General features: G+C 35.5%; 1 protein-coding gene across 3 annotated transcripts in view; it reads right to left on the reverse strand.

Moving 5' to 3' along the window:
* The window catches only part of BABAM2 (BRISC and BRCA1 A complex member 2), a 163,261-nt gene that overhangs the window by 93,331 nt on the left and 45,699 nt on the right, over nucleotides 1-24,231 (reverse strand). For all 3 annotated transcript variants that reach the window (XM_030236357.2, XM_030236359.2, XM_030236358.2), the window contains exons 5-6: nucleotides 19,773-19,967; nucleotides 15,879-15,953 (exon numbers count right to left, since the gene is read on the reverse strand). In XM_030236357.2, coding sequence (XP_030092217.1) covers nucleotides 15,879-15,953; nucleotides 19,773-19,967 — 270 coding nt within the window. The remainder of the gene's footprint in view (nucleotides 1-15,878; nucleotides 15,954-19,772; nucleotides 19,968-24,231) is intronic.

Consider the following 24,231-nt stretch of genomic DNA (forward strand, 5'->3'; position numbering starts at 1 on the left):
TTAACTGCCACCAACTGCCTAGTGAACAAGGAAAAAAAATTCAAGTTGCAGAAGCATTTCCATTATCAGACAACTATCACTGGCAACATAAAATTCTTTTAATAGAAAAAGAATGAAAGAGTTATTCATTTGATGAGCCAAATTTCAGCCTGATGCTTTTATAGGAATAATAAATCTCTGAAACCAGGATTCATAATATTGATGCAGAAATACTGAGACAAACTCAAAACTATTAATGGTGCAAAAGACACCACTTCAAATGCTTTTACCTGTCTGAACCAGTTTTGCTGCTTTGACACACCTACAATTCTTGTATATATTTATCCCTCAGAAACACAGAACAAGCACATAACACAAAGAGGCCTTTATATATAATGCCATATAATTACCCTTTACATTTCAGATGGTTTGAAAATCTGTGTTTATGAATATAGTTCTGTGATCATGATCCTGTTGACTTCAATGAGGGCAGAGTCCACCTCATGGAATAAAAAACACAGTTGTCTCTTGACTGGCCTGAACTGCACCAATTGGGCCAATTAGACCAGCCTTTCTATAAAGGTATCCGAAATATTTGTTTTTAAAAAATTGCACGCAACTAGTTTCATAACAGGAGACATAACACTTCTTGCCTTGATCACTTTCCAGCACCATAAACCTCTGCTTTTTTTCTAACACAAAGACAGGGAAGTGAAACTACCAGCTAGTCCTTTCCCATAACATGAAATATAATGAAAATTTCTTTGAAAGACAGGGAAGAAAACCCACCAACCATGAGGTATACACCTGCTCTTCACTACAGCCAAAACTCTGGTTTCAGGCTAGAAATCAACTCTTTTTTATGACAGTTGGGTACATCAGTGATTTACCTCCAAATGCAAGTGACTTTTTCTCCTTAGTGAATAATCAGTTACTCTGTGTAACTGTACTATTGTTTTCAGTATTTGAGTAAGAAAAACTGAGACTCTAGATTTATCGAAGCCACACCATCCTTCCAAAAAGTAATATGGCAATTTGCATTCCATAGTGTGTAATTTATCTATCTATCTATCTATATATATATATATATATATATATAGCTTTGTGGGCTTTATTGATCAAAATCTATGTTTCACATCTCATATTTGCACCATATCTAACTTCTATGCACTGCAGGAAGAATACAATAGAAAGAAGTAAACTCTATTCTCATTGCTCTAGTTCTTTACAGAGGTAATTAAAAAAAAAAAAAAACCAAGAAAAAAATTAATCCTTGTACTGCTGTGAAAATGCAAGCACACATTGAGCATAAGTTCATTTATTGAAAAGTTGTCTACCTGCTTTTCAGCATGTAAATGCTTCCAAACTACTGAACAGCTGTGCAGCCACAAATTTGTTGTAGAAAGAAATTTAAGACTTCAATAAGAATCAAAACATTGTATCAATTTGGAACTTTATGCCACTAATAAGTTTTAAATATTTGCTCCTTGTTTTATATATGAAAACCCAGGAAATTATGTGACTTGCCCTCTCAGTACCAAAAGGATCTCTTTAAGAACCTCAGTGAAACAAAAAATATAAAAATTGTTCTTCCCGATCCTTCACATTGATAATCTCACAGTGACACAAGGAAAGAGAAGACACTGATGCTCACTTTGAGGCTTTAAATATATTTCATAATATATCCAAAAATATATTTGTGGTATACTAATCTGTGCACCACCCATGGACACACATAGATACAAGGAGCACATACTGTGCTCTTTTTGTGCTCAACAGTTGCGGTCACTTAAAGGTGAGTTTGAGAATTCTGGTATTACTGCTACACTTGAAAAGGAAATATGCTGTTAAAAATGGAATGCAAATTAAAAAAATAGTGCCTATTTTATTTCATGTTTTCACCGTCTTAAAATAAAATATCATTTTCCCACCACAGATATCAACTCCTAGTAATTTGTCATCATTCTCAAAAAAACCATAAAACATAACAAAAAACAATAAATAAACATTTTGCTAACAATTATGTTTGTACACAATCAGGTTAGAACTGCACTAAAAACCTCTTATCTTCATATGCAAATTCCTGGAACACACACATCATCAAGTTCTTTTACTTTTTCTTCATTTTACAGGCAAACTTCTAAAAAAATGCAATTGATAACAGCCTCTAACTATGGTGGGAAAAAAGATAATAAAACAAATCAGGCCTAGTATTCAGAGAAGGATTTACACAAATAGAAGAAAAATAAGTAGTTGTCTAAAAATTAACTTTTTATGTTTCTGATGCTATAAAAATTTGAGTTTTAAATCCAATAGTCATTTAAAGCTAAAACATTTATCAGCAACATTTATCAGACTACTTCTTCCCCTGCCAACAAAATTTTTTTTCCAGACAGAGTATTCTTTCATGTGCTATTTGGAGGGAAATACTTCTCTGCAATAAAAATTCCTTCTGTATTTTTTTCTCCCTTCCAACTTATACCAAACAAGAAAGCATAACAGACATCCTTTTATGGTTAAAAAGATCCTGACCAAGGTTCTTAATGTTCTTGGACAAGCAATGCCCACATTACCACAACACTTTCTTGACTTAACACAGTTTGAAGATGAGGATGATGCTTTACATGCTCCAGGCTGAACAGATTTGTTAGGAAGACATGTCCTGACAGATATGCTTAAGAGAATAAGGCCATTGATTAATAAAGAAAGGAGTCCATTAAAATAATGGAATTAATATATTTCTAGATGGTTACTTAACAGGACATTGTCAAGGTATTTTTGTCGATTTTTGAATGTTCCCTTCTCAATCAGCATTAGTACATACTTGGCTCCACATCTGCCTAGCTTACAGTGTGTTAGAAGCTGGATTACTATTAATGGCTGCATTAAAAAAAAAAAAAAAGAATAATTTACATACATGAAGCGATAAATTGAGCACTTGCAAATACTTTGTTTTCTGTGTAATAGTTCTGCAAAGATCTGAATACCCTCATGCACAGGAGAAACAAATAAATATCTGGAGACAATACTGTAAAAGTTTCAAAATAGCGTTTTCAGAAGTTTACATGCAGTAAGCTTCCAAAGTATTAATCTCAAGAAGAATCTTTTTCATTGTATTTTTCAAAGAATACAAAATTAGAACACAAAGATAAAGAGATAAGACTTGTTTCCAGTCTTTCTCTGTGATTCAAAAAACACTAATGTTTTGTACAGCTGTAAATATCTTAACTGAAAGTACATTCCAAAATTGCCTTAATATGGTAATGCAGAGTTTATTCATCTTTCTCTACAAATTCACAATCTTGTTTTTTCTCTCCAACCCCAAAATAGCTTTTGCATATTCAATGAGCAGTTAACAGTCTTCATACTGAAAACTTCCTATTGATTCTTTTAGCTTACATTAAGGGAGAGATTTCCTTCACAGTAACAGTGATGATCAACTCGGTGGAAGGAGAATAAAATCAGCTGCACCATGATCTACCACAAATGTTCCCAAATGAATCACTTGACTAAGGATTTAAACTATAAAATCCCTTAGATGGGCATTCCCAAATTGATTTAAACTACACTAATAGATGATTAAACTGCAGGAAAGAGTTTACAAACAAATTCAACTGAATGCCTGGGTGCAAAGCAAGTGTAAATATTCTACCTGTGCATTCATCCCACTTGAGCCAAGTTCTAAAACTTTTTGGATGATGAAAAAATTTTGAATATCATCAAGTTTTTCATTCTAGTGTAGACATACTGTAATAATTTTTCACCCTTTTAATTTAGTTTCAGATTCAGTGCATATGTAACCACTCTTTTCAGATACCTCCCCACTCTCTTTACTCCTTTCCCTGACCTCTTTTTAGTCTCAAAAGAGAATTAAGTTCATAGAAGCTCTTATGAAGATCAGCTTCTCTCCTCAGTCAGGTAGAGGAGAGACACAACTAGTTATTCCACCAAATACTGCCCCAGGTTAATTCAGTTTGCTATGAAAGGCAGCAAAAGAAGGGCCAAATTGTGAAAACACTTCTTCTCTTTTCACTTGATAAATTGCTACACAGGACACATGGGAGAACAGTAACAGCATAGTGCAGTGATTCAAGAAGATGAGGGTTTAAACCTGTATTAAATGAAGCTTCAGTATTTCTACTGCTCACAAATGTGGTGATTTTACTTAAAACCTACATCTGTATGTGCCAAAAAACTGCTCTAGAAGAGGTGTCCTGCTAAGCACACTCACTTTCTGTCTTGATGAAGAGCATGGCAAAATTAATTAAATGTCTTTTTTAAAATCCCACTTATACAGATCAGTATTACAATTTTCCAAGTTTCCTGGGAATGCATCCTTCCAGACCTATGAGACTGCAATTTTTTCAGTCATACATGGATCTCCTCTTATTAATTGGCTTTGAATGACTCTCAGTTCTTTTCTACTAAATAATCTTTTTGTGTTATATCCTCTTTTATATTTAGCCTCGAAGACCTATATTAACATAATTCTTATTCATACACAGTTACTCACCTTCTTGTAACAGTGATAACATTTCTGTATCAGTGACATATAACTTTCTACACCATTTTTTTCCAGGAGGGATAAGTTTATTCACCTATATTCACAAAATCCATAAATAAAGAAGCCAAGAGAAAGTAATTCTGCATACTGCAACACTGCCTCACATGAGTCAGAGGAATAATATATGCCTCCAAGTTGCTTTAATAGGTATAGTCTCCTAAATGTGATAATATCATTGCCTGAAGGCCTGCAAACGGGCCTGCAGTTTGATCACACATCTTTTCAAGAAGGAATTGGCAACATGTGGTAAACAACAAGAACAACAACAAAAAGAAAGAAACAAAGAGAATATTTTTGCTATTAAGTTGCTGCCATACAGTAAAACTGATGCTGCAAGAACACAGTCATAAATGCCAGTCTTGTTTATTACAAATTCAGTTTCACAGCTTCTTATGAAACATTTGCTATTGCATCAAGAGAATCTCTCTGGTAATTTCATTCCAACATTTCTTTTGTTTTAGGAGAGCTCATAAAACACTCAGTCCTAAAGCACTGTATTATTAACACCTTAGTCTTCTATTTCTACCCAACAAATAATATCCACCGATAATTTACGCATCTTGAAATAAAGTTTCAACAATTTCTGATTTTGTATTAAAGAAAACCCCAAAACTTGAAAAAGGAGTTTGAGTCGCCATGTAAAAAAGAATATTAATACAAGAGAAACTGCTCTTCTGCTCAGTAGCTATAGTGCAGTCCAGGTTAATTACACAAAACAAAGCCCAGAAATTACTGCCATTTTAACAGCCTTTTACTGACATTGTAAAAAAAAATGATATGCATAAAATGAAATGGACACACAAAGAACTACATTCTACCTAGTAAGGTAAGTGTTCCATTTGTAAACAAAGATTAAACATAGCCTTAAGAATATAAAATTAAAATTGTATTTTAGTTTAAATATTTCTCCTAAAGACTGCAAGTCAGATTGCATGAACTTTGGTGTCTGTTCTGCCATTTATTTGCTTTTCAATATTTTTTTAAAATAAGTGAAACAGTTGCAGTGCTTTTCTTTCATGCAGAACACAGGTCAATTCTGTATAAATGGAGTTTTAAGTATCTTCAGAGATACAGTTATTGTCCAAATATGAAGAGGTGTCCAAAATCACCTTAAGACACTCAAGAATACTAAAGCATGTTATAATGGCACAACAGTAAGAACCCATAATAGTGGAAAAATGGCCTAGGAGAAAAATCTCCAGCAACTCTGAAGTCACACAACTCTTTCTGTTGACAGGCATGGCTTGTTTTTCCTTGAAGAAAAGCGTGTCAAAATGAACCAAACTTAAATGTCTGCTAATTTTAGCTGTGATGAGTCGTGAAGGTTATAAAAGAGAGGGGAGAGGAAGAACACTGCTCTGGTTAAAGCCTTGGACAAGCCTTCTACTCATAGCTCAGAATTCCACTCTGAATTTGAATATACCTAGGTCATGTTTCAAGTCCTGTCTGAAACACAGATGTTTTTTATCATCTGTCACAACTCCTGTGAACAATATATTAAATTAGAACTTGTGAGATGATCAGTTACTAATTTCATCTAATCTATGTAGGGAGAAAAAGCAACAATACCTACATGTATGTCAAAATAGGAACGTGGGTATAACTTGACCTATATTTCAAGAGCTTATCTAATCACTTAACAAGAGTAAAATGAAAATTAAATAAGATTTATTACTTAGAAAAAGTAATGAGTCTAGGTGAAATGAGATAGAATTAATGATTTTATCTAGGACACACATTATAAATGCTAAACAATGAGAATAATAATTTGGAATGAGCGTGCTTATTCTTTGTTAACCAACACATTGTCCTCAGGGTTTTGCAAATGAATCACTGATTATTTACATACCATCAGTCAGTCATCAGTTTTAGTCAAGACATCAGTCATATTTGTCTAACATTTTTCTACACCAGAAAAGATGTTACAGAAAAACAGAGAATATCTGATATCTCCAAATATACAAACACATTCAGATATATTAAAAGCATATATATTTCAGTAGTGTATTACTTAAGATAGCTACAAAAGCAAGTAATTAAAATGACAAATATGGCAAGAGATGGAACAGCATTATCAGTTCAACTCTATTTCCCTATTTTCCTTCACCAGAAGGACTTCCTAATGGTATTACATGGGTACACTAAAGTGTTATATGTGCACTCCAGTTAATTACACAGCTCAAAACCAACATTTAATTCATGGGCATCTTTTTGCCCAAATTTTGATGCACTGGTAACCTGCTAAGGTCTAAGGAATGCACCTAATTGTACCCAATGAGGCCAAACTAATGCTCTTCCACACTGCCCCTTCTCTCCCATGGATGTGCTGCTTGCAAAGATTACAGGTGCCAACACATGAAAGACATACAAGTTCTAGCATGAACACCTAAACTGTTAAAACAGTAACAGAGAGTCAAGTCTAAGTTTTACTTGCTGTTCTTTTACTGTCTCACTGAGATGCTGCTGGACAAGGCAGATTTTCCTTTAGCCTTCTCATCTAAAGTCTCCTTCTAAACCAGAAATGCCTACATACACCTTCTGTAAACAAGCAACCACCTTCCTAAACAGAAGTTACTATAGAAATTAAAAGCTTTATAGGAATATGGTACATTATTAGCTAGCAATTGGTAGACAAAATGCTGTGCATTTTTTTGGTAACATGGAAGAAAAACAGCTGAACATCCTATTTTTTTGTTGTTTTTACTTTATGTTTTATGGTATTATGATTAATGACATTGCCACTATCAATTAGACAAAAATAAAAGTGATGGATCAGTCAGCCTCAGTGTGTTTACAGCTGAGAGTAACTGTTTCAATGTTAAAGCTTTAATTTTATTTTTATTTTTGTCTTAAAACTCTATACCCATGAAACAAAGTAAAAGTGAGTAGTACTAAGCATGCCACTACATGATCATTTTAAAGACATATTTTCAAAAAACCCAAACAAATGAAACCTTCTTTTAAGACTGCAGTCATGAAAAGATTTTTGAATATTTAACAAAAAAAAAAAAAAGTTACCAATGCAAATCATAGCATTCAAACCAAGCATGACTAAGAATCATATGAAATCACCATACAGATGCACGTTCATGTTAATACTATTCTTTCTTAAGAAGACATAGTCTACTAAGCTGAAAGCTAGAACAAAAGAACCCCAGAACATTAAACCAACCCAGTCCTTGTAACAGCAACTGGCACTTTTAAAAACAAAATTTACATTAAAATGTCAATATATGAGATGCTGTAGGATTTAAGCCCTGATCTGAAGCCTAAGAAACAAACTCAGTACTAGGGGAACTGAAAGGGGCTGTGGGCTGAAACATCCTTCAGAAAATCCTATCATGCTTTATGTATTATGTATTTGCAAATACAGATTTGCTGGTTCATGAGTTTTACAGATTATTTGCTCAACAACTTCTCAATACTTTTTTCTTCAAGAAGAAACAGCAGTGTAGAACAAAAGCAAGTTTAAAAAAATATGTATTTCCAAGATCCACTTCCCAGTTAAAGACCACTGTACATTGCTTGTTCTACATAGTATGGGCAGACCATGACAGATAAAGCAAGCACCATCATTATGTAATAACTGCAATTATTTTTATGGCTATTGAATTCCTTTCTTCCTATGCAATACATAAAATGCAAATGTAAAGCAATAGTACATATTACAAGCCCTAACAAGGCAGCAAATCTGAACCAAGTCACGCAACATGTCTATAAACTTTCCCACCAGATGCAAAAAGGGTTTCAAAACCTGCTCTTTTTAACTTATTTTTCTTATTTTTTTAAGAAAATTAATGAAAATCCCCCTATCTCTAGTCACATCTGAATAGCAAACAAGTAGTTCTACCAAATTTGAGGAGAATTCACAGAAATAGAGATGAATTTTGTAAGATTTATCAGCAGATGTGGTGGTCCTTTCCTTTACTATTGCATTATAAAAATAAAATGTTTAAAAATAAAAGAACTGTCATCAGAAATACAGTTGATTGGAGACTATGATTCATATTAAGATCATAACCTATAAAAATCATCAGCTGTGCAGAATGAGCTGTTCTAGTTGACAGATCTTATTAACAAAATCTTCCAATAAATTACAGAAAATGCTGATTTTAAAAAATTGCTTTTGGCTTTCATAATACGGAGCTTAAGGTGCTCCTGACACTAACATATTTTATGTGGTTTTAGTCACTAGATGCTACAAACAACTCATCTTGCTCTGGAAAAGCTGCATTAATAAATTTAGTGAGAATGAAGGGAATTTTCTTCCCCCAGAATTCAAATATAACACATTTTGATCATGAAGTACACTTTTATACAGCTTTGCTTCCCATGGTTTGTGGGCAGAAGATATTAAGAACAAAATCATGAAAGGATGACTAATTAAATCATAGTGTCTGTAAGCATTTCTGCAGCTTCACTGAACTAAAGCAGTTAGCACTTTACTCTTAGCTCTCCAATATCAGAATCAGTAGATTCTGTGACAAAACAAGAGGTGACCTATTCTGAAAAACCCTGTGAGGGTCAGTGATATGACTACAATGGTATGACCAGCCAAGAAGGACAATACAGTGGAATATGAAAGATCTTATACACTTTCACCTATAGTGACAAGTGAAGCATCTTGCAAAATAAAAACCAAAACTAAATCCCCAAACATTTACAGCTGACAGATCTCATGTTTTTTAAGCTATAATGAAAAACTAGACACTTATAATATTTCAGCACCAAACAAATCTAGTTTTTGATCACACAACTTTTTAAACTATCAGAAACATTTCATGACATGAAGACATTTTTTTTCCCTCTCCATGTTATTTTTGGCCTCAGTCAACATGTAAGGTCCATTGCTTGGAGTCCACCTGCTACTGGCACAGCTACTCTGACAATGGCCAACACATTGAGCTGAAGGAGAACCTCCTCACTGGTACTTTATTGTAATTTTCAATGGAGAATGTGGACAGCAAAAATAAACTGCAGATTACTGGCCACAGGCTAAAATGAAAGACTCTATAAGAGACAAGCACCAGTGACATCTATACTGATAAATGTCTTCTGCACACACAGTTTACATTTATTTTCCCAGCTTCTAGATCATGCAATTTACTGTCTTCAGCTGCTACAAATGCTACTGTTTCAAATACTGCCAGTACTAACTTGCAGAGACCCATTTCTAATCTAAAATCTCAATGGCTCATTATAATTGTATGTTATAAAGTTTGCCTTTATTAACAGAAGAAGCCCAGACAATCTTTGATGATCCATTATTCTATTTAAGTAAGTCAACGCTGGTATAGTAATCAATCTACTGAATATCATACTGTCATCTACTTTTAAAATATAAACTATTTGCTCCAAATGCTTGCATACATCTCAAGAAAAGGAATACATTATGGAATGAAATTCAGGAAGTTAACTTTCTGCCTTTGTCACAAAGTCTTAAGTAGTATAATATTAACAGCAATCTAAGTGAGCCTAAAAGATCTCCATGTAAAGCATGGTCAGAGTTTTGTGAATTAGGAGGACTACATTTTATTTCAGGATTATCTGTCAGTCTTATAAACTTCCAGTTTTGCTATTGGTAAAAGAGTTAAAATGACACCAGGCACCACAGACCTGCCAAGCTTCACACAGTATGCAGGTCCATCATCTACCCAATACAACACAAACATGCTTTGGAAGGCAGTCAAACAGAATATGCTGCAGACCATTCAATGCTCTTTTGAGAGGCCTGGCATAGAATAAAACAGTCTAGTGCAAAAAGATCAAGTCATATGTGAACTCCACATAATTCTTGCCACTGTTGTGACCTCAACACACTACACATTAGGTTTTAGTTAGTCAGCTGCAAACCAAATCAATGAAGTTTAAAAGCAAAATAAAACATTATTCTTTTTCAGAATATTTAGCACAGGTTTTTCAAACACCATTAGAACTTTATACAAGCGCATTTGTGTTTGGTATTTGCAGCAATTTAACACAAATCTTAAATGCTGTCAAAGAAATCAAACTGCTAAAGCACAACAGTAAAGAAATTGGCCTGGAAAAAAAATCTCATTTGACCCTGCATATTATATTTTTGTTTGTTCTGTACTACAGTTAATTACTCAAACATAGACAAGTATTGCAGTCTTTTCACAGCACCTTGAATTTGGTCTGCATTGTAAACAAAAGTTGCAGCGAAGTCTTTTAAGAGACTTCCAAATGATGAAATCAGACTAAGGAAAAAAAACACAAATATGTTCTTATCTTTCAATTTGAACTTGAGGATAAACCTCTTCCATTGACAGTCTTACACACAACTGTTTGGCCCCTGGCAATGTGTCTAGACAACGTCTGTTATTTATTTCAGTTCTAAAAGATATGCACTAAATGCAATGGTCATCACAAAAAAAGAGGCATCTAAAGAAACAGGTCTGCATTGCAGATTTCCTTTACACTTCAATACTGACAGATTATTAGAAGGCTGCTGGTCACAGCATTATAGCTAAATTAGATATTAGCTATTCAGGAGCACAACAAACAGGTACATACACATAGGAAATGAGTACCTTAAAAGATTCCTAGAAGAAGATGGTGTAATCAGGGAACATCTTAGTCAAAACATTAAAAACCTCCACAGAAATAGGAAGAGAAATACCCAAATGTCTTGTTTTTAACAGCATCACTGGCAACACACTGAAATCCACTGATACTGTGCAAGGATACTACAGCCACATACACAAGTACAATTTGTAACTTACTGAGCTGGAGGTTTTTAATGATTCGTCACTATGATTACATACGTGCCCCTAGCTGAGGAAAACTACCAAGAAAGAAACAAAACTACACAGAATGAATATAACTAGGCAGCCAGGAAGGTCCATGGCATCCTGACTTGTATGAGCAACAGTGTGGCCAGCAGAACCAGGGCAGTGACCGTGCCCTTGTACTCAGCACTGGTGAGGCCACACCTTAAGTGCTGTGTCCAGTTCTGGGCCTCTCACTACAAGAAGGACATTGAGGTGTTGGAATGTGTCCAGAGAAGAGCAATGGAGCTGGAGCACAAGTCTTGTGATGAGTGGACCAGGTATCTGGGGCTGTTTAGGCTGGAGAATTTGAGGCTCAAGGAGGACCCTTATCTCTCTCTACAAACACCTGAAAGGAGGTTGTAATGAGGTGGGGGTCAGCCTCTTTTAACAGAAGAGGAAATGGCCAAAGGAGGTTTAGATTTGATATCAGGAAAAATTCCTTCACAGAAAGAGTAATCAGGCACTGGAACTGGCTGCCCAGAGAAGTGGTGGAGTCACCACCTCTGGAAATGTTCATTTGATGTGTAGATGGGGCACTTAGGGATGGGCATGGGGTTATTGGTGGACTTGGCAGTGCTGGGTTAACAGTTCAACTTCATGATCTTAGAAGTCTTTTCTAACCTAAAAAATTGGATGAAAATTTGAAAGAGGTATTTCAGATGTTGAGCCTATTACCTATTTTATTACTGTGACATACACAGTATCTGTAAAGAGGCAGAAATGCAAACTAGAGTCTGACTCTCAAAACGAGTATATATGGTGAATACCTCCCTTTAGAAAATATTGTGGAGAAAAATACTACAACCAACACAAAGAATTTAATTCAAAGCGAACATGCTGATTAAAACTCCAACTGCAAAAAAAACCAAAGGAAAAGTATACAAGGATTTTCTTGAGCCAAAGCCTCATTCTTTTCAAATAAGAGAACCTTAATGAAAGATTTATCACAATAAACTTTGCAGTAGTTTGAGCCATCAGCTTGATTCTGTGGCTGTTTCAACACAAAGTTTTCACTTATATCAAATGGATTTGCATAAGAAAACCATTTGAAAGTGGATACAAAGGTCCACATTCAATTAAAACCTTTGCATTAAATTATAGCTTTCTAAAAGAAAAAATAATGAATGTGCTTTTTAAGTGTAAGCCAACATTTCTTTTAGAACTGCTCTTTAGCATAGAAAATACACAATGATGTTTTTTCTTTCAAATGTAATGGAATATGGCAAGAGAAGTTATAAAGAGAGATTTATCTGCTGCAGGCATTATAACAGGTATTAGTTTCCAACTAAATAAAATCTGAAGAAATTTTACCAGAATAACTGAACAAATTTTGCTACAATTTTAGAATTCAAAGAAAGAAACAGCATGGTCTGCACTGCTCTTTAAACTATCCTCGGTCTTTTAAATATACTCATATATTTTACTTTAAATGTACACACTCTTGAACCCAATTTTAAATTTAATGCCACAAATACTTTGGAAATAACCTGGCAAATTTGCCTCTCCAGTCTGTAACAATCCAACTTATGCCACACCTCCAAACTTTTATCCTTTATAGGAAAAGTACTCTCACTACAATCAGTATGAAGTTGACAGAGTAACATCTTATGATTCCAGAATGTATTCTCAACAACCCCAAAGATTTTGTAACACTGCATACTGATCTCACAGCTTACATCATCAAACCTGAGTACTGGCTTATGAAACAAAGTTTTACTGTCATGCTTGTAGTGTGATTACCTACTGACATCAATAAAAACTTGAGAAGAGCATTACAAATCAGTGGGATACTAGGAGTAATTGATTAGGCAAAAATAGTGGTCTTTAATATTTCACTACTTCACTACTACAAGTAGTATTAATTAAACATAAAAGAGAAAATGCCAGAAAAAACACAACGGGTTTGAACTTTGCAAATCATGACAGAGAAGCTACTGCTATAAGGTTGGCTACAGACTAGAACATAATTCAAAGACATTAAATTCTGCAGTAAAACATTAAGCTGTTAATACACTAACAGCCTTCAATTACTGATTGCTCTTCCACCTTTCAGGGTAATATATTAACAATTATTTCCACTGCATCAATAAACTCTCTATCAATCATGTACCACAACCCAGCAGGTAGTACTGAAACCAGCATAACTGGCAGCCATGATGGAAATAAACTATTTTTATTGTAATATATTAAAGGTCTATTTGTGTCAAAAGTCTCATCCAAAAAAAAAAAAAAAAAGAAAAAGACATGGACAGCTAAAAAAAAATCTTTTTTTTGTTTAATAGCTCCTTTACTAATTTGGAGTGGTCAGAGTACAATTATTTAAGTCATAACAGAGTAGTCCTGAATCTACCTGCTTTCATGTTGTCTGTTTTGCTGTCACAAGAGATGACATCCATCTGGCTCAGAGTACATACAGGAAGCTAAAGGCAGCAAGGGGTATATAAGATCCTGCCTGCTACAAAGCACACTTTGTCATAACCCATGCTGGAGCCTAAATCAAACAATTTTTCTAGTGTCAACAAATACTTCTGGAATAAAACAATATTTCTTCTCCTGTGGCTACTCAGCCAGACTACATGTCACTTTCTTACTACAGACAGTTAACTTGCTAGCTTGCACTGTAGAAACCTGATCAAGAAAACTAAGGATTTCACTAGTACACTGCCCATCAAGGAGGATACACTCCTGTAAAATCCAGGCTGTAACATACAAAACCACATTAATTTTAAAACCCCAAAGCTAAGACATTAAGACTTCTGAAATATCAAAATAAAGGCAGACTGAGAAACTTTGATTCTGCTGCCTGCTCTGTTTCTTCACCTCACACTACATATGCATGCAAAATAAACACATGCTTTCCTTCAGACTAATGAATCACTCAGTACTCAGGAAGAACAAAGCTCCAGGAGGAGACCAGTGGAGCACTAATGATTTACCCACAGTATACAAACCTTGTCCAGAGAAGATGTTCAGTTGACATGATTGGGAACTACAGTAAGGAGGAGTATTAAAATGTAACTCTTCAGAAACAACTGCAGGTTCTATCACGGTGTTCCTACCTGATGACAGCTACATAAGTCACACACCACCTTCCAACCTGCAAGGTTTCCCAGATACTGAACAGAGAGGTACAAGACAGTCCTACAACTGAAGCTATTCAACATATTCCTGCACTTATCCTGAAATTCTTGACTCATTTAAAATTGTTTCTGAGAAATACAGCACTTGGGAGTTCTGGCAGGAGCAGACAGCACAGCTCACACTATACATTCTCAGTCTTTTTTCCAGAGTCTTTCAGAAGCAAATCGCAGTCTATGTGAACTGTTGCTGTGTCCTGCTTAACACCAACCTTCCAGAAAGGGCCTTAGCCAACCCTCTTACATCTGATCAGAAACATTCCCACTAAGTGAGAAGAAAAAGCCCAATGGAAGACAGCAGCTGGGAGAAGAACTGCTACTGAGAGTATCTGCATGCTTTCAAGAAGCAGCTCATTACTCAAACAGAAAATCTACAGAAGCTAGAAAGATCATAGGGTTCCAATCTCAAACTGCAACCAAGAATTTCAGTCAAGATTATAGTTGTGCCTGCTTTAACTTTCATGGTTTGTAGCTTGAGACATCTTATTTGGCGAAACACTGAAGACTCACACTTGTAACTGTGATTTAACAACAGTTGAAGACAGTTCTAACAATAAGACAAAGAGGAGGTAATGGAATCCACACTGACAATTTCATCTCAACTCATTAGTTTTTAAAGAATAAGTAGCTGTTCCTCTTTCCAAATATTTAAAAGAAGGCAGACATGAGTTTTAAAGGAAAGATGATTGTTGGCAACATCAACTGACTCAAACCTTGTCTGCAGTGGAAGTTCTGACACTTCTTTCTGACAGTCATGACAGACAGAAAAACCAGATCTCACTGCGTTCTCTAAATACAGTAACATTGACCTCATGATGGGCTTCCACAGTAGCTGCTTTCAAGAGAGACTATCCCCATGCTGTAAAAACACTCATTTCAAATTCTTCTTTCTTGTCACAAATTGCTTTTTCTGGTTTTATTTCTCCTCTTAGCAAAGAAATAAATGCTTTTTCATTCCAATTCGCAAAAATACTCTACAGTTCTACTTGCAAAACTATCTGTTTAAATTTCTGTTCATTGTGAACAATGAAGTAAAGTAATCACTGAAGCTTTCAGTTCAAGTAACCAGAATTTGCTTTCATTCCCTGTTAAAAAATGGTATAATTAGTTTGCTTTTCTGCTTCTACTATCAAGATTATTGGTACAATTGAGACCATTCATTAAAAATTCCAACACTGACATGTCATGAAATTCCACAAACTCATATAAAAGATGCCACTAAAGTAGCACACAAAACAACAGCATGTCCAACATCACCTTCCCAAAACATGATCCAATTAGATTTAGAAATGGTGAACTTTCAAACTCTTGGAGAGCAGGAAGGCAGGAAAGTCAAAATAATTACTAAGGAGATTGCAATCATTCATACTCTCTCACAAATCCTGTCAACCTAGACAGATATTTTACCTTAAGAAGGTATGTAGGAATATTGCTGAAATCGACAGGCAACTTCAAGAGGAAGCGAGCTGAGAATTCTCCAGTCTGTGGAAAAAAGGTAAAACTAATGAGACCTGGTAGCTCAAAGAGAACCACAAACATTCTGAAGATGAAATGCTATCCAGAAAAATGTGTAAGACCTCATACCAAAGAGAAGGGTTGAGATTTAAAACAAAATTGCTGAATAGAAATACTGGAGATGGAAAAAAAAATTACAGATTTCACAGATGTCATATGAAAAAACACCTTAAAAACATTAACCCTGATTGCCAGTAAGTCAACAGCAAAAAGCAGTTAGAATAAAACAATGTGCATGACAAAAAAATCAGACTATATTTTGTTACACCCTAAATATAGATGTATCTTGGCTGTACTCATTTCCGGACAAAGGTCTGGCGAGACCTGCAAAGAGTCTGAGAGCAAAGCGAAATACCTGACAAATTGATAAGAGCATATAGACAAAACGGAGGCATCTTTACCAACACTGCAGATATATGAAAGAGAATTTGTGTTTCAAAAGGTGAGCACATATCAAAACAGTCAATTGAATAAAGTTAGAGGAAAAGAGTTCAAGTAGAAGGTTTTAAATCATTTGCCTTCAGAATTATGTAACTCTAAACACCTAGACAACTGTTTACTGAAAATTTGCCAAGTGTCCCATACACATTGCTCTTTTTTACGTATAAAGGGTATGTGAAGGAAATGGAAAGGATTTCCTCTCTGTTTCATACACTTCCTTAAAACCAGACTTTGTCCACCTGGTTATAAAGCAATGAAGTTAGCTGTTTTTTAAAAACAAATGCCTGCCTGATTTCCTCCATGTTAATTTTTTGTTATCTCTATTTTTTTAGTTCAATATAGTAGCCACACAGCAGCTATATTTGTTAGGTACGTTGAATTAGCAGTGTAAAAAGTGGTAAACATTAATTTTATGCAATTAATTACAAAAACTGGGATAATTTGAGACAAGCTAACCAATTTGTCAGTGCCAATCTGTTTCTGGGTAAGCTACCAGGCATGAACTATACATACCTCATTCTACCTTTAAGTCACTAAGCAAGAAAAAACAAGATCTGGAATGGAACTGCAATGTTCCTAATGGCACCTTTCAGGTTATATCATTTGCCAAAAGGATTTGTGTGATGTTGGGCTGTAATTCACCCTTACGCCAGCTAGCTAAGAATTGCCCTTACAATTTCTCACTGGTAGTCACACAAGATTGGCAAAGAAATTACTCACAGAAACACTATGCAACAAAAAAATGTGTACAATAAAGTCCAGCTGTGAAACCTTTCCTGATTACACCACTTGTGAGAAGAGGTACCAATTTCCTGATGCTGTATTACTGATGTATGCAGAAAAACCAACAGCTTCTTGCACACATTTAACATGAAGACTGCTACAATGACAGTCAGTCAGGGTCCTCACTCCTTATCTGGCATGAAATGGATATTACAGATAATGCTTCTCCTCTGGACTTTCAAAAAATGCCATACAACAGTTGCCGTAAAATCCAGAAAATTATTTTTGGTATAATACCAAGTCTAATGAACTGGGATGGCCACTGAACACACGAATGACTTCTGATCAATGCTGCTCTGATCACCAGCTGCTCCAGAAAGTCTAAATCTTTTATATCGTTCCATCAAGATTATTTTGCAAACTAACACTTCCAAAGGTGTTCTGGCTGGACAGGGAGCAGCCCCTGTCCATGGTGCTCACTTCCCCTGCCCAAACCAGCTGGATACAGGCATCAGGTCGAGACACATGAATTTCTGGCCACAGCCCTGAGTAACTGGCTATTTAATGAGCTCCTGCATCTGCCAGTATTCCTCTGAGAAGAAGCTACTAAGCTAGACAATAGTTTGTTGATTTGTCATATATCTTGGAGACTTGCACTTTAGGAAACTGGAAGCAGTGGAACAAAGGTAAAAGAGCAAATTTCTGTTCCATTTTGGGTCAGAGTGCTGAATTCAGGCATTCTCTTCAAAGTATTTTTAACTCATGCACCTAAGACGATTGCTTTCATAACACTGTGCAAGGCTCATAACTTGATTATTTCAGAAATCTGCTGAACTACTGTTGATTCCTGAGAGACAGAAGCAGCATGAATTTCAATGACTTCTAGGCAGAGAAGATAAAAGGCCATTTACCTCCTGCTTTCTGGAAAAACAGTCCTATTTTACTGATCCTCAAGGCTAACAAAACAAAAACCTGTAAAGGACAGTAAAGAGAACTACACAAAGTAGTTTGACAGTTTTGTTTTAGGACACTAGTAAACAAGCCACTGTCATATATACCAAGTACACAGAATCTTCAAAACTCTCAAGAGTCTTCTTGACAGAGAATAAAGACTTGGAAAAAAGCACATGCTACAGAAAAATCTACAGCTCTGCTATATGAAAAGGATTTGACTCAAAATGTATTTAAAACTTCTTTTATTGGAACATTTTTAATTAAAAAACCGTTTAAAATTAAAGAAAAGAAAGTACTTTATTCAGTCACCAAAGACAGAGAAAAGACTCGATAAAATTTCAGTACAGTTCAGAAAGTCTGCACTTCAATAAACCAGGCTGATGAAATTTAGAGACATAGCAAGTTGTTTGGGATGCAAGCTATGGACAATAACATCTGTGAATAAGTTAATTTCAATCAAATATTCTGATCTATAAACATTAAAGAGGTCTGAATTTCTTTGATGAAGAAAATTAAATCTGGGTTCAAATAAAAAAAGCCTAGATGACTTGCCTAAGGAAATAAACCCAGATGAATGTGTGAGTTGTAAAGTAAACATCCTCGAATCACCTGTAACTTAAGGATGATTGAAGTGATATAAAGTTGAAGTCTAGCCTTGATAATAGGAGTGCTGAATTTTCATCAATTTCAGACTGTTTCAGAACAGCACCTACTTCAGAAGATAAACTGGCCTTCAGAAGTTGTATCTTAAAAGTATGCTATTTCTGAAAGCAAGGGGGAAACAAGTCCTTCATAAACACCATTAGATATTTCCTGACATATTTTACTCCAAACTTAACAAGAAAAATATATTACCAGCAGAAAAAACCTGTTTTTTGCAAAGCTTACTATGTGGCAGAGATCAATTTTCAAAAAAACTTTAATTCACACAGTAACCAAAATGCCTACATTGCCAATGGCCACATCTTAGAGATCTATACACAGTGTTTCTATACAGAATGGCACATTTCCCACGTGGAAACATGGGACATAACTTCAGGAAGCAGATAAGCCAGTTTAATGTCTGACTGTCCTATGAAAGTGTGGTCCTACAAAGTCACTGCTCTAGCCCATCTTACCTCCTCTTGCAGAAAATTAGTTGGGTTAGTTTTTCCTCTCCAGTTTTAACTCTCCTCTCCCAGAAAAACTCATCTCGGCTTAGACAAGTGCAAGAGAGATACTGGCAGCTGCAGTTACCAATTAAACCAACTCAATCATAATGTGGAAACACACCCTAATACATCCTACCCCTAAGCAGGCTGGTAGGCTGGCAGGGTGTCGTACCAACAATGTTATTCTGCCTCTCAAATCTTCAAAGCTAACTTGAACTTCCACATTGATGTTGTACTGTGCCCTCTAAACAAAGCACAGGCTTTTCAGTGTCAAAGTTTTCATCTATAAACCAGACAAATGAACACCAGGTTCAAAACCAGTTCTCACCTGGAAATCTGGTTCAACCAACGTAATGGAATACAGGGACATCCCAAACAAGGAATATAGAAAATCAGCTGAAGTCAAATAGTTTTCTCCACTGGAAACATAAAGCATGGCGATCCACAGGAAGAACTTATGTTCTCCCTAGCAAGAGTTGTATTTGTTAAAAGCATTTTAGATGCAATAGGAGCTTACCCAGTTATTTTTTTTGCCAGCATAGATTTCCATGTTTTCTCCATACTGGGGCTCTTCAAGTAAAGTCTGATACTCAAACATGAGACGAGAACTCTCCCGTAATCGGCTGCACTGAAATTGATGATACTGCTGCACAAGCTCTTTCACAACAAGCAGGAGGCATTCAGGGTTTGAAGGATTCCAGGAAGCTAAATTCTGTTGATCAGAAAAGAACAAAACCCAAAATTGTTGACACCAATAAAAGACAAGCAATCTCCCTTCCATACTGATACCAGAGGCATGTATGCATGTGGAACCTTTATGACAAAGTTTCACACAATACTGGAATACAAAGGTTCTACCATGCTTTGGAAAAAAGCCAGGAGAAACAGTAGAAGCTTATTGTCAAATAGGAGACCTACCATAAAACTGATAAAATGGCTAGTACCAGGCTTATGTAAGCCCAAATGACCATTCTACTCTTTCCTAAAATTATACCGTTGCATCTGAGAACTGGAAAAGTTTGAATTAAATTAAAACTGATATGGAACACACAAGTACAACTTTGCACAGTAACTGATTGAAAAAGCAGTCAATCAAGTGAATATGGCAAAGTAACACCAACTACAGAAACTGCTCGGCTTCATTATCTCAAACAGTGGCTACATTAGCAGTGGTAGAGCAAATGGGTTCTCTTCTCTTGCCTCAGCCTTGTGATTTATTTCACCTTAACTGCCTCTTCACTTGAATTACATTGACTCATCCCCTTAACACAAATGTCATCTGTACACAGAAGTCTATTTAATATGCCTGGCAGAAATTTTTATTACAGGTTCACTGTATTTCAAGAAATAGCTAACAGAAATAAAAATGATAATACAATTAAGATAACTGTGTCAGTAGCACAGTAGTGATGTTACCACTCCTATAAGTGGCTTAGATCAGTCTTCTGCGCACAGTTAAGTTTAATTCAGGAAGTATTTGGTGTTACAAACCATACCTAATGTGACCAATGTTACATGTCTACATCTAGTTGACCAAGAAGGGACCTATGTGAAAGGCAAAGGGGGACTCACCCGGTGGTCCATGCTGTTAGGACATGGGACAGAACTGCTTGAAAGTACTTAGGTACTCACATGCTTTGCACTTGGATCTTCAAGCAGTTTTCTTGATACCACCTCAAAGCATGTTAACACAATCATGTGGCTTCTGCTGAGCTTTGAGTATAAGTAAAATCAATCTGCATTTCATAGAATCATGGAATGCTTTGGGTTGGTAGGGCCCTTAAAGATCATGTAGTCCAGGGAAGGGACACCTTCCACTAGACCAGGCTGCTCAAAGCACCTTCTAGGCTGGCCTTGGACATTTCCAAGGACAGGTTATCAACAGCTTCTCTGTGCAACCTGTTCCAGCGCCTCACCATCCTCACAGTAAATAATTTCTTCCTTATACCTTATTTTAATTCACCCTATTTCAATTTAAAGCCATTACCCTTTCTCCCAGCACTTCATGCTATTATAAAAGCTCCACTTCCAGCTCTCTTGAGGGCCCATTTAGGTACTAGAAGGCTGTATATTATATACACATTTGTAAATTGCATGAATTGTACAGTTAACATTAAAAAAACTCAGAACTAGCACAGATATCTGCATTTTACAACTAAGTGATGATATAATATACAGTAACTTAATAAAATTACTTATCCATATTTGTATTCAATGTAGCTAGATGCCATGTTACTTCCTCCTGTAAGTCACAGATATTTCATAAACAAATTCATGTTTAATGTAAAACCAAAAGTAATAAATACAACTAACAAACATAAGTGAATGAGTGGCACAGAGAAGTTGTTGAGTCTCTGTCCTTACAGATACTCAAGACCTGACTGGACAAGGACCTGGACAGCCTAATCCATCTGATCATTCCCAGGCAGGGCAGCTGGGCTAATGATCTCTTATCTAAAGGCTCCTTCCAACCTCAGCCAGTTTTAGCTTTGTGAAGAGGTTCACAAAAAGCTCAAACTGGAACAGGATCTTAGCAAAGTGAGAATACACAGCTCTGGCCTGAAAATAAACAAACAAGTTCATGTATAAATTTTATCTTCTGATACCCCTGATACCCTGCAAAGGCAGATAGAAAACTTCATCAGTTACTCACCAGGCACCATGCTTCAGCTCTACAATGAAATGTACTTGTAGACTGATCCCTAACTAAGATGGCTATTTCCATTAAAAAGGGTTAAAACTTTTATTATTTCTGACAACTTTAGATATGTCCCTATGGAATAGTTTTATACAGACTTCAGTATATGTGTATGATGGCTCAATATTTCAAGTGTTTCTCTTTCCACAACTTTATACTTTTTCCCATTTAAGTAATATATATTAAGACCTTACCAAAATTAATTTGTCATTTTTATCATCATCACTTGAAACATACCAGTCAAATTTGTCAGTGAAAGCAATGGGAAGTATGTATTCCTGTGTTTTAAACACATGAATAGCTACAGGATTGAACTGTATGCCTATTTCCTGCTCACTCTGATTCTGGTTGAAAGGGCTGCTTGGCATGGCTAAAATGCTGTTCTTGAACCTCTGCCTTTAAAAGTTACTCCAGTGTCACAGATTTCACATTTGATCACAGCTTGATGTAAAAGAACTGTTTTCTCATCCTTCTAGACAGTAGGAATAGTAATATTACCATTACAAAATGGTAATATTATCATTGTAATATCTTAAAATGTAAACTACATTCCAGAGAAATTGGCCAATTGGTGATACACTAATGCAATTAATATATGTTCCTCAAATACTAGAGAGTGACTGAAAACCTTGTTCTACCTTTTCTGCTACCTACAGCTGGTAAAAGTTTGTTTGCAACTTGAACCTATTTAAGCTTATCCAAGTCTACAAAATACTAGAGAAAATCTGTCAGGTAGACAGCATCTTCTAGGAAACACATTTTCTACCATGCAGCCTGAAACCAGACTGCATATAACCTTAAATTTCCTGTTCCCAAGCTGCTGCTCAAATAAAACATTTCCAGAAAGCCAGAGGATGTAATATGCCAGTATGTATTGATATCAGCCAGACAAGTGGGAATAACCTTTCCTCCTAATGACATTGGTATAACACAATAGAAATGTTCTGTCAAAGGAAATGACCAACAGTATTTTAATAACTGACCTAAATGCAACTGAACCTTTTGTTTTTTAAGTAACATTACACTACAGAACAAAAAAAGAGCAAGAGGAAATCCATTGTCATTTGTGCAGCACAGAGCTAAAGCAGTGCTCTTTTCAAAGAATTCAAGAACATTGCATCAAAACAGAGTTTATTCTGTATTGTCTTAAAGCTACAGGAATTAAAATTAGTGATTTGACTGTAGGATCCTTACTACAGGATACACCTCTCATTCAGCAACTCAAATTTCAGAGTACAAACTGGTTATAAAAACAAATTACCTGAAGAACACTTCAACTACCCACTCAGGACATACATGAATTATATGGATTCTCACTGATGAAAGAAGAAACATACAAGGGCTACACAAATTTTCTGAAACAAAAGTTCTGATTTATATAAAACGTTTAGAATTATACTATTGTAATGCATGTTATTTGGCATTTGGCCACTACATTTCTATCCATTTTGTTAACTTTGCAGAAGGGCTGTACTTTCCACAAGATCTAAACTCATAAATTTTAACACAAACCCTACCAAATATAATGCCACGTTTATGTACGAAATTTCTTTTTAAATATCTTAGTGTAGCTTATTTTCCCTAAGCACTAGGGTTATTCACCTGAAAATACTTTTAAATAACTTTACTCTAATTCAATTTCAACAGGATGTCAAAGTACATGCCATACTGTTCTCAGTTTCAAACAGTAGCTTCTTTAATCTTCCTTCTGTTTTTGAAATCAAAGATAAAGTAAGCAACTACCTGTAAAATACATTGTTAAAATCTAATGCAGAATTTGACTTGTCAAGTTTATTCCTTTTAGAGTGTCTACATTGTTACAATTTCAGCATCAGAGAGAGTCTTCTGAGGACACACAATTTGTCACTTTAGTTGATGAGAATAGTGTCCTTGCAACAGTAAATTTACCTTTTTCTTTAGAGGGAAAGGACCTTCTAAATAAGATTTTCTTTAGTGATGCAGTATTGTTGTCACTATTAGACTTTGGAAATCATCAAAATCTTAAACTTGGAGCAAAGACAGAAGTAACTTGTATGCCTCATTTTCTGATTGTTTGCCTGAGGGCTGCATTCCAGCTGAACCAATCCAGCTTTTTAAGAGATTGTAGTTAAGAAGATTTAAAACACTAGAAGACCAGAGCTTCTGGTGTTTGTATTTCATGGCTTCAAGTTCTGCTTGAAAACTCAGATCTTGCGTTAGTATTAAAATCTGATGCAATTTCAAGATTATGAGGTTTAGTTGCTACAACTTTAAAAAAATCATAGGAATAAGAACACAG

The sequence above is a fragment of the Serinus canaria genome, chromosome 3, assembly GCF_022539315.1.
Source record: "Serinus canaria isolate serCan28SL12 chromosome 3, serCan2020, whole genome shotgun sequence".
NCBI classification, from domain to species: Eukaryota; Metazoa; Chordata; class Aves; order Passeriformes; family Fringillidae; genus Serinus; species Serinus canaria.